Source organism: Callospermophilus lateralis, chromosome 1 (assembly GCF_048772815.1).
Source record: "Callospermophilus lateralis isolate mCalLat2 chromosome 1, mCalLat2.hap1, whole genome shotgun sequence".
Taxonomy (NCBI): Eukaryota; Metazoa; Chordata; class Mammalia; order Rodentia; family Sciuridae; genus Callospermophilus; species Callospermophilus lateralis.
In genome coordinates, this window is record NC_135305.1 from 139,430,532 (window position 1) to 139,448,275 (window position 17,744).

At 41.1% G+C, this 17,744-nt stretch overlaps 2 protein-coding genes across 2 annotated transcripts in view; both read right to left on the reverse strand.

The window, feature by feature from the left end:
* Positions 1 to 1,081: 1,081 nt before the first annotated feature.
* Positions 1,082 to 6,893, reverse strand: LOC143398950 (10 kDa heat shock protein, mitochondrial-like). The gene is made up of 2 exons (XM_076855653.1): positions 6,883 to 6,893; positions 1,082 to 1,430 (listed from the first exon to the last, which is right to left on the reverse strand). Exons 1-2 carry the CDS (start codon positions 6,891 to 6,893, stop codon positions 1,133 to 1,135), a joined length of 309 nt encoding a protein of 102 aa, XP_076711768.1. The 3' UTR covers positions 1,082 to 1,132.
* Positions 6,894 to 8,084: 1,191 nt separating this feature from the next.
* Positions 8,085 to 17,744, reverse strand: part of Mapk1 (mitogen-activated protein kinase 1) — an 81,986-nt gene continuing 72,326 nt past the window's right edge. Inside the window, exons 8-9 of the mRNA XM_076863974.1 lie at positions 14,997 to 15,122; positions 8,085 to 9,726 (exon numbers count right to left, since the gene is read on the reverse strand). Of these exons, the coding sequence (XP_076720089.1) occupies positions 15,006 to 15,122 (117 nt within the window). The 3' untranslated portion in view covers positions 8,085 to 9,726; positions 14,997 to 15,005. The remainder of the gene's footprint in view (positions 9,727 to 14,996; positions 15,123 to 17,744) is intronic.

The following is a 17,744-nucleotide window of genomic DNA, read 5'->3' on the forward strand; positions in this document are numbered from 1 at the left end:
CTCCAGAAACAGAAACATACCCCTGCTCTCTCCAAGGAAAAAGAAAACTCAAAGCAAACAAGACACACAACAAGGAAAGAAGTGAACTAGCAAGCCACTAAGAGGCAGGGCCTGTCATCAGGCAGAGGCCCAAGGCAGGGAGGGTCCTGCCTGAAATCAGTGAACCACTGAGCAGCAGGGTCAAGAGCGGAACATCTCTCTGCCTTGGACCCCAGGTTTTCTGAGCATCCCAGTAGAGATCTTTCTCCTTTTAAAATCAAGCTAGTCCTGGACCCCTGCCTTCCAGGGTCCAGGGAGGGATGGTTGTGTTGAAGTGCACTGACTGCTGGCTTCCAGTGTCCCCAGCCTACATCATTGGTCAGAGAACAGAGAAACAAGTCAGAGCTGAGGCATTTTATTTACTCTTCAGTCAATGACCTCATTGGCCTTTTTCTCCCCTTCTGAATTGCATTAAAATGTTCTTTGTGTGGTCTGCATGTGACTGGCAGCAGTGGGCTCCTCCCGGAGAATTTAACAGCGAGGCCCCAGTAACTTCTTGCCCCATGCTTCTCCCTTTGGAGAAGCCTTTAAATGCTGTGCTCCTAGACTCTGCTCCCAGGGGTGGAATTTGATAACACTGATCCCTGGTGTTAATTCCCCTAATGCTTTCCTACCACACTTTCTCCTTTTAAAATCTGCTTTGGTCCCACATTTCCTTCCCAATCAACTGACACAGACATGAGGCAGCTGCCCTTGCTGATTTAGATTTTTATTTTCGATCTAGCAGTGATTGCATTTTCTAATACTGTCGAAGTTGGTACCTTTAGTTCGTCCTTGTAGATATTTTCTTTGAAGCCCCTATGGCATTGTAATGTTTTCAATTTTTTTTGGGGGGGGTACCAGGGATTGAACCCAGGGGTACTTAACCATTGAGCCATATCCCCAGCGCCCCCCTTTTTTTAAAATCATTACATATTTTATTTGGAAATGTTTACATAAGTACAGGGAAACTAAATTTTTGAGACAGTGGATGTTATTAGATTATCATCAGTTTATTATAAAAGAGACGTGGAAATTATTTACATGATGAAAGGTTTCAGCACTTCAGTGGAATGAGCAGCTTCATAGGACGCCATTTCAACAGCGATTTGTTTCAGTCTACATACTTTCCAAGAATGTCACCATCTCTAAATAAGAAATAATCCTTGTCATCTAGAACTACTTTGGTGCCTCCATTCTCTGGGAGAACTTTATCTCCAACTTTCACACTAACTGGCGGAATCTCCCCACCCTGTCCTTTAGAGTCTGATCCCACAGCTACTACTGTCACTTGCAATACTTTTCCTTGAGATTTTTCTGGAAGCATAATGCCTCCTTTCGTTACAGTTTCACATGCACTCCTTTCGACCAATACTCGGCCAAAAAGTGGAAGAAACTTTCTAAGTGCTTGTCTGACCGTGATTCACGCCACCGCCACAGAGACCCACAGTCTGGCCCTTGGAATATGTGAAAAGGCCTCCCCAGCCCTTTTTTATTTATTTATTTTTTTAGTTGTCAATGGACCTGTATTTTATTTATTTATATGTGGTGCTGAGAATTGAACCCAGTGTCTCACACATACTAGGCAAGCACTCTGCCACTTGCTACAGCCCCTGCCCCCCAGCCTTTTTTTGTATTTTATTTAGAGACAGGATCTCACTGAATTGCTTAGGGCCTCGCTAAATTGCTAAGGCTGGTTTTGAACTCACAATCCTCCTGCCTCAGCCTCCAAACTGCTGGGATTATAAGTATGTGCCACCATTCCTGGCTGACTTTTCCCTCTGTATAGTTGTTAACTAAAATTGAATGCCCAACTACTGCAATACTGCTGCCTTCCCCTCCTTGTTTATTTGTATGGTTTCTCCACTGGTCTTAACAATTCCTCCTGTCCTTTTAAACCAGGAGGATGACCTTACCCAACATGACAGGCTCTCCTGCATGGACCATGAGATGGGCAGGTGACCTGTGCCCATCTCAATCTGTAATAGAGGTGCCGACAACCATTGTGGCCTTGCTGTTTCTTTGATTGCTTGTTCTTTTGTGACACATTTGTTCTTCTCTCTGGTTTCTCTCATCATCTGATTCATAAATAAAATGTTCTGGCAGAATATTATGCTATTTGGTGCATGGCAGATAGGTAAGGGATGCAGGTAGTTTTTAGATTTCATTTCAGGGAAGGGCAATAAGTGATAAGTATTCAAAAAGGCAAGAACCTGAGCATGACATATTACCAAGCTACAGTCCCAGCCCACTGGCTCTTGGAGCTGTTCTCATGTCTCTGGTGTGTGTCTCTTGCTGCGGTTTTGGATTATGGTTGGTTCCATCTCAAAAACCCCACATTTCCTAGCTTATTAAAGTCTAGCCAGCTCCCCATGAAGTGGGAATACTTTATAATTTTAAAAGGAAGTAATGGCACTTTTGGACAGAGAATAAAACAAATCTCTGGGCTTAGGGGAATGTAGATTTATGGGCTGGTAATGTAGCCATTGACTCCCTGCCTGCCTCTTCTAAATTGGCCTCAGAGTGACCCTAAAGGGGGCTGAGGATGTAGCTCCGTGGTAGCATGGCTTGCCTAACAAGGTTCTGGGTTCAATTCCCAGCACTCTGAAACAAACAAAAATGGAAAAACAACCAGAACAAGGATCCTCTGTGTGTGGCTAGCCTGTGTGCCTACATTGCCAATCTGCAACATACCTTCCTCCAGTGCCTTGTACTGGGCTTGAAAGCTATGGCCCTAGTTCAAGTGTCCCAGGTTGCACAACTTCCACCCCCTCCTGCTCCTTCATATGCTTGGCTTCTATTGCCAGATTTCCCACCACACAGATGTGCCCTCCGTGGCCCAACAGGCAGCTTCCTCCTACCATTTATGCAACTGACAACTGGTTTCTGTTACCTTCTGGTCTTACTATACAAGACAGGTATTGGCTCCCCTGCTCCTTCTGGCCATTCAAGAGTAATCCTTCCTGATGGAGAAACTTTGGATTGGGTAGAGGGTAGTGAGGGGAGGGGAGGGGAGGGGGTAAGGAGGTAGGAAAGATGGTGGAATGAGACAGACATCATTACCCTAAGTACATGTATGATTACACAAATGATGTGACCACATCATGTGCTCCATTTGTGTACATTGAATCAAAATGCATTCTGCTGTCCTGTATAAGCAGTTAGAACAGATAAAGAGTAATTCTTCCCAATTCCCAATCAGGTGCTTCTCTTACCTAATATTTTAATTGAGAAGGTTCTGAATTCCTGGGCTCAAGTCATTGTTTTGCCTTATCCTCAGGAACTGACTACTGGTGTGTGCCACTGTGCCTGGCCCTTACCTAATATTTTGACTCTTTTCTCCCAAGTTTGTGTTTACAGCATTATTATTCTAAATCCTTGAGCTGAAACTGCTGGGCTTCCCATCCTCGGGACCCAGACCAGCACATCACAGGCTGCAGTTCCCAACTGTGTCCCATCACCTGAGGGTGAATATCTTATACAAAGAATTCCCTTAAACTACTGTCTTTCGGAAGAGGAAATTAAGAAACAGAATGAAGGAAGAATTTCCCCAAGCATCAGGGATTGAAGATGTTTTTCATTTCAAGCAAAAAAGATCTTGCCTATTTTCCATGTTTGTCTACACCACTATAATGGTTCTCAAAGCCCATGAGAAACTTGATGGCCACTCAGAGTGTCTGATCTTCTCAGAATGGGAAAGTTGTTTTTAGATAAATTACTTTCCACATTCCTGTTATCATCAAGCTTTTATATTCACTTTATGTATCACCATAGAAATATCACAAAGATACTGGATATAGGTCTTTTTGCCCTTTATATAGATGAAAAGTTCTCCGCTTTTTCTCAAACTTACAACTCCAGGGATTCTGTGAGGATGGAGGAAATCCTTGATGCAGCCGAGCCATTGGCTCTGCAGGTCTATGGCTGGAACTCTATGCTGAATTGATCTGAAAGCATATTAGTAAACTGAGGCGAGACCCATGGTTTCTTCCACTCAATGACTTGCAACTGAAATTGAACAGGGTCTCTTTCTCCTGGCTACCCATCTTTTTAAATTGGTGCTGGGGATTAAACCCAGGGCCTTATGCACACATCCCCAGCCCTCCTACCTACCATCTTAATATCACTATCCACAAAGGTGACACATCCAATGCACTGATCTCACAACCCTACCACAACAAATTTCTGCTCCCCATATATAGTTCAGGTTTGTTTCTCTGAGTTACTTCATTTAAATAATAAACAAACCTGAAAACGAGGCAGGTATCTGATCATAGTCTCCCCATCATGTCTGCTTCGTGTATGCAGTGGGTGTTCACCATGTGATCTCTACCCATCTACTGAAGCTCTTTCCCCCTAGTCCTATGGCCTCAGTCTTACCACTCCATCTCATCCCCTTGGTCCTTCCCTTTGCCCCACCCAGCTAATGATATATATAAATAATGTCCTATTGCATCACTGAGGCCTCTCTCAGTGGTGGGCAGTTCTCATTTCCACTTTTTAGGAGGATCTTCCTCATCCTCACACACTTCACCCAAAAAGACATGTTATGGGGCATGACCTGTCTCTTCCTTTTTACCTATGAAATCAATGTCTTTAGCCATCCTTGGCCAGACTCAAAAGAGTGAGGCTGTGCCCATCTCCACCTCCCTGATAGTGCCTTCTCATAGACTCACTCAGAGATACCACTGTCCCATCATAAAAACTCATTCCTTCACTGCTCCCTTTTGGATACCCACAAACCCTGATCCTTCTGCCCCACCCTGGGGCCTCAGAGGTGTGATTCCCTCCTTGCTTCCACCTCTCTGTGACCCCTGTTGCTTGGCTTTATTCTCTTCACTCTCAGATGACCTGAAGTGACCTCTGCCCAGCTCTAAACACTTGGTTTTGATTAAATACAGCAGACAGTCCAGATGCTGGTCTACTGCCAACCAGAATGGGTATGCCATTGCTAAGGAAGGAGCTCATTATCGGTAAAGTGGGGAAAACTGTGATTTTCAGTTTTCTGTGAACAGACTGTGACTACTTTCTATTGGATTTGGACATCAACAAAGTGTTAACCCATCAAGGAGAAAGTGAATGTTATGTACCCTCAAGTGTTTCAAATGCCCCCTTGAAAACTTCCAGTTTAGGCTGTATTTCCCTGAAGAAAGTTTTTGGATAGGTTTTCCTTTCTCAGATCTACAGAAAGCAGTTTCTTTAGTAAGTAGACATTTTAATGCTCTAACATTTAATGAAATAAAAAAAAAAGCACTTAAGAAGACTTGCTGTTTACTGAATTCTTGCTTTGAGGTAAATCACTTAAAATGGAGATTCACAAGTTCCAGGCCACCTTCAGTAACTTAACAAGACCCTGACTCAAAATGAAAAAGGGAGGGGGATATAGTTCAGTGGCAATCTGGGTTCAATCACCAGTACCAAATAAACAACAACTAAAAATTTCTGTCTTGTAAATAAGTCACTGCATAATGCTCAATACTGACAAGAATCAAAATGTCTAAGATTCACAAATAGTTATAACTTCTTGGTCTGAAAAAAGAGCTGCCCCCATATTAGGACTGCTGAAGATAAGGGTGGGAAACATACAAAGAGAGGACATGGGGAACACCTTCCTCCCCCCCATTTATACCTAAGGAAATGTAGAGGACTAAAATTAAAACCCCTTTTTGACTCTAGAGAACCAGCTTATGATCCTATCACTAACTGAAATAAGCAAAGCCAAAGGAGGAAGGCCGACTTACTTGCTGTAATTAAGGCCTAGACGATTTCATACTTTCACATGTAAAACTGCAATTAAACTATACATGCACAGTACTGTTATTTTGGTAACACAGGGACACAATTTAATGATTCTAAGGATTTTTTTTTTTGTAGATTTTTTTTTTTTACAAGTCAGGTGCCATAAACATTCAAATAATCCATCTTTTAAAAAGTACGTTTACAACATCAAAAGAATTAAGATGAAATATAAACCTTTCTACTTACAATTTTTATACAGATTAACCAAATCACAAATACCACAAATAAATGTTAAGTTGTAGCAATATAATGAATAAACATTCAGATTCTTAATAAAATCTTCCTTTAACATTTTTTTTAACTTACCATTATACTAAATAATCTATGCAGAGTTTTGGGGTACAATACCAAGAAGGCACCAACAGTACAAAGCAGATACAAAGCAGTTTCAGAACTTTCTGGAGTGCTCTACACGAATAAACAGCACAAAAAGGCAACAAGCTTAAGCTAAACCTGGTATAACCCTAGAGAATTCACTCAGAATTCACTCAGGATTCCCAGTTGTTGCTGATCCATCATGTCGAGTTGGATGACAGTAAGAGAAACCACATCCTTACTCCACTCTTACATGCTTCTCATCTGCACTATAGGAGTATCTTGTTTCAATACCAGCATAACAATTTTAAAGCACAAATGCTTTAAAAATGTGTAAGCAAAAGGATTGCTCAGATTTTCAAAACCACTACATTTACAAAAATATTTCCCTTAAACTTGGGATTGCTCCAAAACATTGATTTACAAATATAAAAGTATTATGGAAGGACCCAAAGCGTGTGCATATGTATGTGTGTATTAACATACAGTTACCATACTATATAAAAGTTAATTAAAAAACCATATTAACATAAAAGCAAATAAAGATCAAAGTCTCCTCTGAATGGGCTGAATATTATGTGGCATGTGGGTGGTTTACCTTCATGATTCCTCAGAAACAATTACTGGTGAGCCATGTATAGTTTACTGAAGCTAACAGTTTTCTCCACACCCACTGCCTCTGCCTGAAAACAGCAGAGATGAGTGTGAACATACCACACCTGCACACAGAACATGATGATATTTGTTTACCCAGATTCCATTGTGGTCTGTGTTTCTCAGTAAGCTCTAAAGACTGTCAGGGCAGAGTCTTCATAATTGATTCTCACATCTATCCCACAGGCTTGTTGGCCGGCTCTTTCATACCAAACAGAACGTCTTGGAATGTTTCAATGGGAATTTTTTGCTTACATTTTAGACACCAAAAAAGACATCCATCAGAAAGCTTATCTGAGCATGCTAATAATGGAGGCATTCAGCATCACCAATATGAATTGAGATGACATAATCTATACATATTTAGAAATATAAAACCAAAATGATGTGTCTGTTATACATAATAACTTGTAGTTTCACAGGTACCTTGGTTATAACAATTCTCTGACCTGTTAAACTACATTTTACATGATATTAATGAAAAGTAAACCACTTGTGGTTACAGTAATTCTAGAATGCAGTGAGTGGTTTCATGCCAATCTGATTTCACAGTACCAACAAAGAGGATGGCAAAGAGCTTGTAGCCCCTAGATATTAACAGCCAAATCTAGTTTTTCTACCTAGAAGATTGCAAATTAAACTAATAATATTAACATTGCATTAAAAAAGTACAAAGAAATGAGTAATAAAACTGCCAATGCTCTTTTTAAAATGAAAACTGACTTATTTATCAATATATCAAATAACAGTCAAATCTCTGTATCCTGTCAATGCTGCATGGACCACGACATGGCAGCTCTGAGTATGTAAGTGAAAAGTTAGTTATGTATTTTTAGGGCAAGAATCAAGATGTGATTCTTATTTCTAAGGATGAGTCAGCCATCTTTCTTTAGTCACATGAGGTGTGTCAGCACACTTGGCCAGGTGGCATGCACCATGTGGTACTAGGCAGCTCTTTCCAGCACTTGGCTGTGCTAGTAGCAGCTCTGGGGCATACAGGCAGGCCCCTTTTTGAGGGAACCAGAGATTCCAACCTGAGATGTTTGGCTTTTGTCCCCAGGGTTTGACAGACTTTTTTGAGACTTAAGATTTGAACAAAGAAACATGTCAGAATTATCTGCAGTGCAGAGGGAAAAAGGCCTTTTGTAAGCCACCTCACGTAAACTGAAGTGTGGGGCAATGCCTAGGGTGGGGAAGTGAGGCCCATGGGCACTTCTATTTGGAGCACAAACAGAACCTGTCTGTCCATTCAGACACATTGATCCAGAGGAAATCAACACTGAATCTTAACATGAATGTGAAGATAAAGATGTACATTTATTTCCATGAATTACAAGTGCATTGCTGTTCATATTAGCAGGCAGTCTTTATATAACCCATTCTCCATTGCTGTCAAAAATAAAAGAAAAAAAAGAAAAATAGGACAGCTGAGAGACGAAAAGCAAAAAATAGAATTATTTTCCCTAAATGATCTGCTGGATAGCATTTTCCGTGGAACACAACTCAGAGGTAACAATAGATTTTTCATTTCAATCATAGGCATGTGGCACTTGGACAGTCATCTCTGCACAGAAAGCTGTAACAGTCATGCGAGGGTACAGTAATTATTGAACAAGGCAAATTTCTCACCACAGAGAGCAGTGGGGGAGTCAGGAGGCACCGCACTGGGACAGAACACCGAGTCAACTCCACAGTACACAGTGGCAGAACAAATACTTAAAGAGATCAGGAAAATATGGAGAGCTCTGAACATGACTTAATGCTAGCTTCAGCTTCTTCTGATGGTCTTAACTCAGCAGTATCAGAAATATTTAAAGAGTACTTGAACAGTGCTTCATGTCATGAGCTCATGAAGGCTTTATTACAAATTGTTATACTGTAGGTTGAAAAATAAACTTGAGATGCTGACATGCTATAGAAGGAAAAAGAATTGTACACTTTCTCATTAAAGTTGCAGTGTTCCTCTCTGCTAAATCCTCCAGCATTGAATGTGGTTACTGAAATAGTTCAGGGCATATATGCACCGGGTATGTGGAATTCCATCGCGGATCAGCCTGCTCACTACTTCTCCAGAAACATTCCACAGTACTGTCACCTTTTGTGTCTCTCATCAAATGCTGAGCACAGCTGCCATTTCAAATCTTTTTATGTAGGTTTAGCAAACAGTAAGTACTGCATGTAATACATTTTTATAAGTGTTATACCTCTATAATTGTTATAAGTAACCACAGTAAATCTGCAAAATGACATTGCTGGGTGCAGTACTTCCTTTCTATTTAGAATGACTGAATTTTCTAAAAGCTGGGCAAATAGCACATACCTTAAATATGTTAGTAACTAACATGATATTAGAAAAGACACTGACAAGTGCCCCAAAGGATTCCCGAGACAGAAGCACTTGCTGTAGGCTGCAATGTCATCCAAGGTATTTCCATAAGTTCTGGGGGAAAGTTATAGTCAACAGATGAAGTGCAAATTTGGGGCTGTCACTGACTTAAAGTGCCCTAGGTAGTAGCCTTCCCTATCATAAAGATGCCAGTGACTAGAGCCAATGTGGAAAGACTCTTGCTCTGGTGAGGCTGCATGGGTCAGTCAGCAGGGCATCATGTAGAAAGGATTCAGGAGTGGGAGGAACCACTGCATCTTTCAAATCAGAAAGCGATTAGTGACTAAAGCAACGGTAAGCAGTACGTGCATTGGAAGTACATACTGCTGCCAGTCACCGGTGGGTGACACACACAGGGGTGGTCAGGAGGAATTCTCTGGACTGAAGGAATTCTTTGAAAGCATAAAAGCCACAACTACCAGAAACCGCCCCTCCGAACGGCTCAAAGGAGTCAAACTGAATAAGCCATGACAGGCTGGAGACAGGACCAGGGGTCAAGAACTGGAAAGAAGAACATCGATGTCTGAGCACGTCCAGTCCTCTGATCCCTTGTCCTATAAAAACACAAATAAACCTGGGAGTTAGGACTGAATTATGTTAAATCAACATCAGCAGCATTACAAAATGGAGAAGTGAAAAAAATGAACATTAACACGTCATCGTCAGCATCATGAAACAGAAAAGTAAAAAAAGCAAAAGGGGGAAAATTACTACAAAAAAGTCACTTAATTTACACACTTGTGGGTATGTGTAACACATGGCAATTTTGAAGGGGCTGGTGCTCTGCCCAGACTTCAACAGCACCTTTCTCAGACAGTTCTCAGAGGCTTTTTTCATAACAATCATAGGAAAGACACACAGGCACTGACATACACAATCAGGTTGGCTTCAGTGTTCCTGGGATGCCCTTTAGTAACCACATGGTATCTATCCAAAGTCAAAAAAGTTTAAGGGTCTTTGTAAAGTAATGTGTCTATTTCTATGCAAAAAATAGGCTTGGCCCTCTCTCTGTCTCCTATTCTTATTAAGCCTCTTTTTTCTCTGAATGACCAGGTAGAATTAAGTCAACTGCACTGACAACAGAGTTTGTGTTGTTATTAATGCTCAAGTTTTCTCTGAAAGCTAAACCTGGTGCTGGTGGACAGCATGGGTGGGATTCTGGGAATGTAAGCTGGGGCTGGTTCCCAGAGGGTCGGAACATGAATATCTAGCGGAGGGCTAGGGATGTAGCTAGGTGGTAGAGCACTTGTCTAGCTTGGGTGCGGCCCAAGGTTCTACCCTCAGCACTGCTATGGCTTTCACTTGCCATTTAGGAGTTAGGGCATGAAGGATGGGTGTCATGGTCCAACTAAGGACAAGGAGATGGACTGAGGGGGAAGTGGCTCTTGCTGTTTAGAGGTACACATCTTAAGTTGCAGCCAAACCTACTGGCTCCCCTAAGTTAAAAGATGCCCTAAGATGCTTTTACCTTCCAGGAAACCACAGGGAGATGAGATTGATAGTCCTGAGTAATTAATTTCTGAGAAAGTTCGTATCACTAACAGGCAGAAGAGAAAGAAAGATGAGTACTTCATCTTCACAGTCTCATGGCAGGGGACTGAGGAGATGGGTCTAAGTGAGGATGAGGCATGTCACAGATACTGACTTCATATACCTTTGAGACTGGTAACTGAGAACATTTCCACAAGCAAAATACAATGAAACACTCTGATCCTTTAAGACTCCACACAAATACTGGCCCTAGCAAGGGGGTTCCCTTGAGAACTTCCTCTACCAAAAAAAAAGTCCCCAGTGTGCAGTTTTTCAGTTTTTTTTTCAGCTTCAGCAAAGTAGGTGATCAGCACCTCTATCTAACTTCCCTCTGTCTTCTACCTGGCAGGCTCTCTGATTTGGAGCTTTTTATCTCACGTCTATAAGGAAAGGAACTCAGGAACATGTTCCTTAGTGTTGTGAACAAGTCCCAAGACCTCTCTAGGGAAGAAGGTTAGTGGGAGGCAGTTGCTCAATCATAAGAAAATGGCATCTTAAATCTACAATGCCTGAATCCTCTGCTTAGTTTTGCACTGATGTACAATCTTTTTAATATATACATACATACATTATATATATATATATATATTTTTTTTTTTTAAATTTATTTAGTTATAGGTGGACACAATACCTTTATTTTATTTTTATGTGGTGCTGAGGATCAAACCCAGTGCCTCATGTGTGCTAGGCCAGCGCTCTACCACTGAGCCACAACCTCAGCTCTGATCTACAATCCTGAGCAAAACCCTTAGGTACTTTTATTTCCTTAATCATAGACCTACAGTGTGTGCTGACTTCAGAGAGTGCTGCTGTGACCACTAAAATGAAATGCTTATGAAAGAACCTGGCTGGTAGGTTATAGATTTCCTAGTCTCATCTTCCCTGCTGGATTCATTTTTATATTCCAGATGACTAAACTATAAGTCAGTCTAGATGTTGAAAACTTCCTTTGAAATATATGAAGAAAATGGATTGATGGGTAGATGGAGGAACATATTAAGGGGCAAACCAAGCATACTAAAACAACTGCAGATAGCCCGGTGTGGTAGTGCATGCCTGTAATCCCAATGGCTCGGGAAGCTGAGAAAGGAGTATTACCGAGTTCAAAGCCAGCCTCAGCAAAAACGAGGCACTAAGCAACTCAGTGAGACCCTATCTCTAAATAAAATACAAAATAGAGCTGGGGATGTGGCTCAGTAGTCGAGTGCCCCTGAGTTCAATTACTGGTAATCCTCCCTGCCCCCCCCCCAAAAGAAACCCTGTAGAATCTAGGTGGTGGGAATATGGGTGTTTACTTTAAAATTCTTTGAACTTTTAAGAATAGCTGAAAACTGCCATTTAAAAGAACAATGGAAAAGACTAGGCTCTAAGTACATAACGAGCATCTGCGTGCCTCATGTGTGCCTAGAACAAATGAATGACACAGAAGTGATATACTTGCCACACCTGAATTCAGAGTTGGAGTGTACCTAGTGAAGATCTTGTCCCTGTCTGTAATGCTAACTTCAGAGGGCATTTAGTCAGCAGCCACTTCATGTAGCCCCAGGAGTACCCTGGCCAACCATCCCATTGGTCTCTGCTTGTAAAGACCTGTTACTTCCTTGCTGCCCTTATAGTCTCCTGAGATAACACTTCAGAATGGGTAACTACTTGTGAAGGAGATTTAGCCTCCTTAATAAGGCAAGGGCTATGTCCTGGGCTTGGCCCTCTCTCTGCAGACTCCTCCTACTTATTAGCTCGAGCCTGTGCTTACATGCTCTACCATTCCTGGTTTGGTACTACTGTGTTCCCTTTCTCCCCAGTAATCAAGATTCAGCATAGCACAAATGCCTCACTCTATGATGCTTAGTTTTACTTCTGGGGCCTATTGTGCCCTTACTCACCTCTGCTATAGTACCTCTGATCCTGAGTTGCTTTGGTTATATGGTTTCTCCCCTGCTAGACTGGGTGCTCCTTGGAGGCCACATGTAGGCCTGTCTGTTCTGCTTATTCCTGGTGTCTGACAAAGTACCTGGTACAGACTAAGTGGAAATGCGTCTGAACTAAGACAAGGAAGATGGGGAAAATCAGAGTCTACTCACTAGTTTAAGAAAAATAACCTGTGAAAGGAATCATGAGGGAGCCCTTGTTTTTCAGGAGCATGAGGAGGGTAGTTTCCTAGATTTCAGAGGCACTGGATGATGCTAGTGGCTTTGGCCCCACAGTCTCCCTGAGTCAGTGACAGTAAGGTCTCCTGATGAGAAGTGTCTGCAGTCTCTGACAGCTGCAGTTATAGTGAGTTCCCCAGCATCCTCACTTGATCAAGGATTTTGGTTAACAACCTCTTACTATTTTAGCTGAAGAACAGGAATAGCTTCCTGCAGTGACAAATCTGTGGCAATTCCACTTTCCACTTTTGCTCTTGAGCCCTTCTAGCACCTCTGATCAATCACCTGCCTTTTGTGTGGAACACCTGGAGTGGCTTCTGCTTTCCAGCCTGGGAACTGACCAACAGAGTCCCAGGGACCCCACAGCTTGAGGTATTGTTTCCAGACCCCAATATGATGATAAAAACAACGAGGAGAGAATGGATAACCTAATGAAAACCTCAAAGGAAAAATCACTGCCAAAACCACTATTCCAAAACTCCACCTTTGGCCTCCTGTTCTAACACAACCTCAATGCCACTTTGGCCATTTGTCTGCAGTTTCTGCAGACACATCTGCCTGTCAAGGGATATCTCTGGCTCCTTCCATGTTGCTTCCATGTAAAGTACTTCCCCCTTCCTCACAATTCTTTACTTTCCTGTTCATTTCTAGGGTTCTGACATAAGCTTTATTCTCTCTCCTCTCACCATATGTTCTGGAAAATCCAGATTTGTATTTTCTTTTTTTGTACATTTTAAAATTTACCAACATTGCCACCTTGTACTGTATTCCTGGTGCAGTTTCTATCCAGGTCCATATAAATCCCTCTAATGGATCAGCTTAGCCTTTACCTCCTTGATGAAGCTTTTCCCAGCTTTGCTTGCTCATACTCCTGATCTGAACAGAGAACCGTGTTTGGACCCCCTTGTGGGAAGCATTAATTACAGAACCAGGTCTCCACTAGGAGTTTCTCAGGGGCAAGCACCTAAATTTCCATTTCTTTTTTATCCGTTAGGTTGTGAAAACTTATGTCTTCTTGGGACTCCATGCATCTTCCTTCCTTTCTTGACTATTTCCCATGTCCAGGCTTCATGATTTTCACTCTTATGCTCCTTGTCTTCCTAGCACTTCACTGGCTTATCAGTGTTTCTCTGTCCTGACTGGCCACTGTGTGTGTACTTAAAGTCACTGTGTTTACTGCATGAAATTCTATGTTCTCAATTCTTAGAGAAACGTTCTAGGTAGCTGGGGATGGAGCTCAGTGGTACAGTGCTTGCCTAGCAAGGCCCTGTGTTCAATCCCTAGTACTGAGGGGAAAAGGGGAAGTTCTAGGGCCTCAAAAGTTGCATGTTAAAATTTCCCAATGTTTAAAATGTCATATGAAGTAAAAAATCTAAAATTTTCAGGAATGAAGGCCTCAAACTTATTCTATCCCATGAATTTATTTTCTCAAAAAATAATCAGGTTTTCGGGCTGGGGATGTGGCTCAAGTGGTAGCGCGCTCGCCTGGCATGCGTGCAGCCTGGGTTCGGTCCTCAGCACCACATACAACCAAAGATGTTGTGTCCGCCGAAAATTAAAAAATAAATGTTAAAATTCTCTTTCTCTCTCTCTCAAAAAAAAAATACATAAAATAAAAAATAAAATAAAGTACGAAAAAGGGCCAGGGATGTGGCTCAGTGATTAAAAAAAAAAAAAAAAAAAAAATCAGGTTTTGGAGCTGAGGCTATGGCTCAATGGTAGAGCACTCACCTAGCATGGGTGAGGCACTGGGTTTGATCCTGAGCACCACATAAAGATAAATAATAAATAAAGTTATTGTGTCCATTTACAACTAAAAAAAAAAAAAAAAAAAAAAAAAATCAGGTTTGTAAGTCCACTTGTGCCTAAACACCAGTCTTACTGTAGCTATTACTCTAGAAATTGTCATTTAAACTTCATGTCACTGTAACTGTAGGTCAATATAAACTGCCAGAAATTAAAGAATTCCAAGTATATTCACAATGGTGAAAGACAGAATGTAATTTCCCCAGTTTTAAATTCAAAAGTATCAGTATAAAAAGATATATTTAAGTAAAGAGGAATACATTGAATTCTTTTACTTTCTAATGACACTTATATTCCCTCTCCTTCTCTAGGGTTAACTATGTGGTTAAAGCTCCAGGTACCTGACAAATTTAAGATCTATATCCTGGCTGAAATCTAGCAGTCTCTTCAAAAATGAGTTCTTTGAGCTTTTCCTTAGGTAAGTCATCCAATTCCATGTCAAACTTGAATGGTGCTTCAGCGATGGGCTTTAAGAGAACACAAAACATTTATTAGTCAAAAGTTGTTCTTGTTCAGGCAGTAATTTACTGATTAGATTCATAAAATAAGTCTAAATTACATTCTGAGATTTATACAACAAGATTGAAGTCTCATAAAACCTGAGAGCACCAGGGCTTGCAGGGCTTGGAGTGTAGCTCAGTGGTAGAGCACATGCTTAGCATGTAGGAGGCTTTGAGTTTGATCCCCAGCACCATGAAACAAACAAAAATATCTGAGAGTTCTGATAAACATTGTATCTGTGCCCCATACTCCTGAAAGCACCCTTCTCAAAAGCATTTAATAAATGGACTGGGGGGTAGGGATATAGTGATATAGCACCAGCCTAGCATGCACCAGGCCCTGGGTTCAATCCCCAGCAAAACACACACACACACACACACACACACACACACACACACACACACAGAGCAACTAAACCCATTTTGTTTTTTTGTGAACTTATCACAAATCCGAGAATAACTTGCAAATGTTTCAAGGTACTGGATGTTGTAATAACAGAAATGTGCTGTTGTGTAGGTGGTATGTTTATACGATCCAAACCCATGAGACTAAAATAAATGCATTTGATTAAATTATAGCATCTTTGTTATGAGGAACGATTATAGAGCTGTTAAAAATGAAGTTGCAGCTGGCTACGGTGGTACATGCCCGTAATCCCAAAGACTTGGTGAGATCCTGTCTCAAAAAAAAAAAAAAAAGGGGGTGGTGGTGGGGGGGCTAGGGATGTAGCTAGGCACAGTGGCGCACACCTGTAATCCCAGCAGTTTGGGAGGCTGAGATAGGAGGATCCTGAGTTCAAAGCCAGCCTCAGCAACTGCAAGGCACTAAGCAACTCAGTGAGACCTTGTCTTTAAATAAAATACAAAATAGGGGGGCTGGTGCTGGGGCTGAGTGGTAGAGTGCTTGCCTAGCACATGTGAGGCCCTGGGTTTGATCCTCAGAACCACATACAAATAAATTAAATAAGGGTTAAAAAAAAAAAAAGAAAAGAAAAGAAAAGAAGAAAAAAATATATACAAAATAAGGCTGGGGATGTGGCTCAGTGGTCAAGTGCCCCTGAGTTCAATCCCTGGTACCAAAAAAAAAAAAAAGGACTAGGGATATAGCTCAGTGTTAGTGTGCCTAGATTTCAATCCCCAGTAACTGACAGCCCCCCGCCCCCCCCGAAACAAAAGCTGCAAAGATGCCCATGTTTTACATTTGCATTTAACAGAATGAACACTAACCCTACTTTAAAACTTTAGATATAGAAACATAAGATTATGAAGGTAATATTCCAAAATTTTACTAAGAACTGCAACTAGATTAAACGATTAAAGAGATCTTTTAAAATATCTTTCTCCAAGTTTTTTGCCTTTGTTTTTTCCTGGTACTGGAGATTAAACCCAGGACCTTACACATACAAGGCAAGTGCTCTATCACTGAGTTATATCCCGAGCCCCACACATTTTTAATTTAATTCTTACTATACTGTATGCACACTCAGAAAGTTATTTAAGAAATATATAAACTATTTAGGTCAAAGAACCTCCATATATACTGAATGACAAAGATAATTAATTACATATTTATTTATTTAGTAGTTAATAGATGGACAGAACACTTTTATTTTATTTTTTTTATGGTGCTAAGGATTGAACCCAGTGCCTTGCACATGCCAGGCAAGCACTCTACCACCCAGCCCATATTACATTTTTATTTAGGGAGGCCGTACTGGGGACTGAACACACAGCCTCAAGCATGGTAGGCAAATTTTCTACCACTGAACTACATTCCAGTCTCTACATTTTGATTTTTTTTTTTTTTTTTTTTTGGTGCTGGAGACTGAACATAGGGTCTTGCACATGTTAGGCAAATGTTGTACCCCTGAGTTACATCCCCAGCACCTATATTTTAATTTTTAAATGTTCACAAACTAATGCAATGTTAAAGAACTAATGAGGGCTGGAGCTGTAGCTCAGCGACAGAGCATTTGCCTAGCATTGCTGAGGCACTGGGTTCCATCCTCAGCACCACATAAAACTAAACAAATAAAGGCATTCTGTCCATCTATAACTACCAAAACAAAAAAACAAAACAAACAAACAAAAAAAACAACCACCACCAAAACTAAGCTGATGATGATGGCAACTGTCAATCAGTGGTTGAAAAGACCCCCAGACCTCACCCACCTAATCTTCATGAGAACTTAAGGGGGAGGAAGTATGAACCTCAGATACTATAGTATGCTTTGGCTACTTGAAAGGGGAAAAGGATTCAAGTTCCAAGAGAAGAACAGGTAGCTCTCTCTGGAGGGTGATCTGTATTTGGGATCATACTAGGAATCTTACACATAGGTGCACTGCCCAAACTTGTTGATTAGGACACAGAACCTTAGGAAATCTTTAGTCACAAGGCCAGGATGAGACACATTTTCACCTATTTCCATGTCACTGACTGAACTGTAGTATCTCTGCAAACTGCCTCAAGTATTTTTTTTTTTTTTGTGGGAGATGGATGTGGAAGGGGAAGCCAATTAATAAATATTCCCTTGTTTTGATTTCTATCTTCTTTGTCTGTATCAGCTTTTAGCTTTGCTAGTTTTTCAT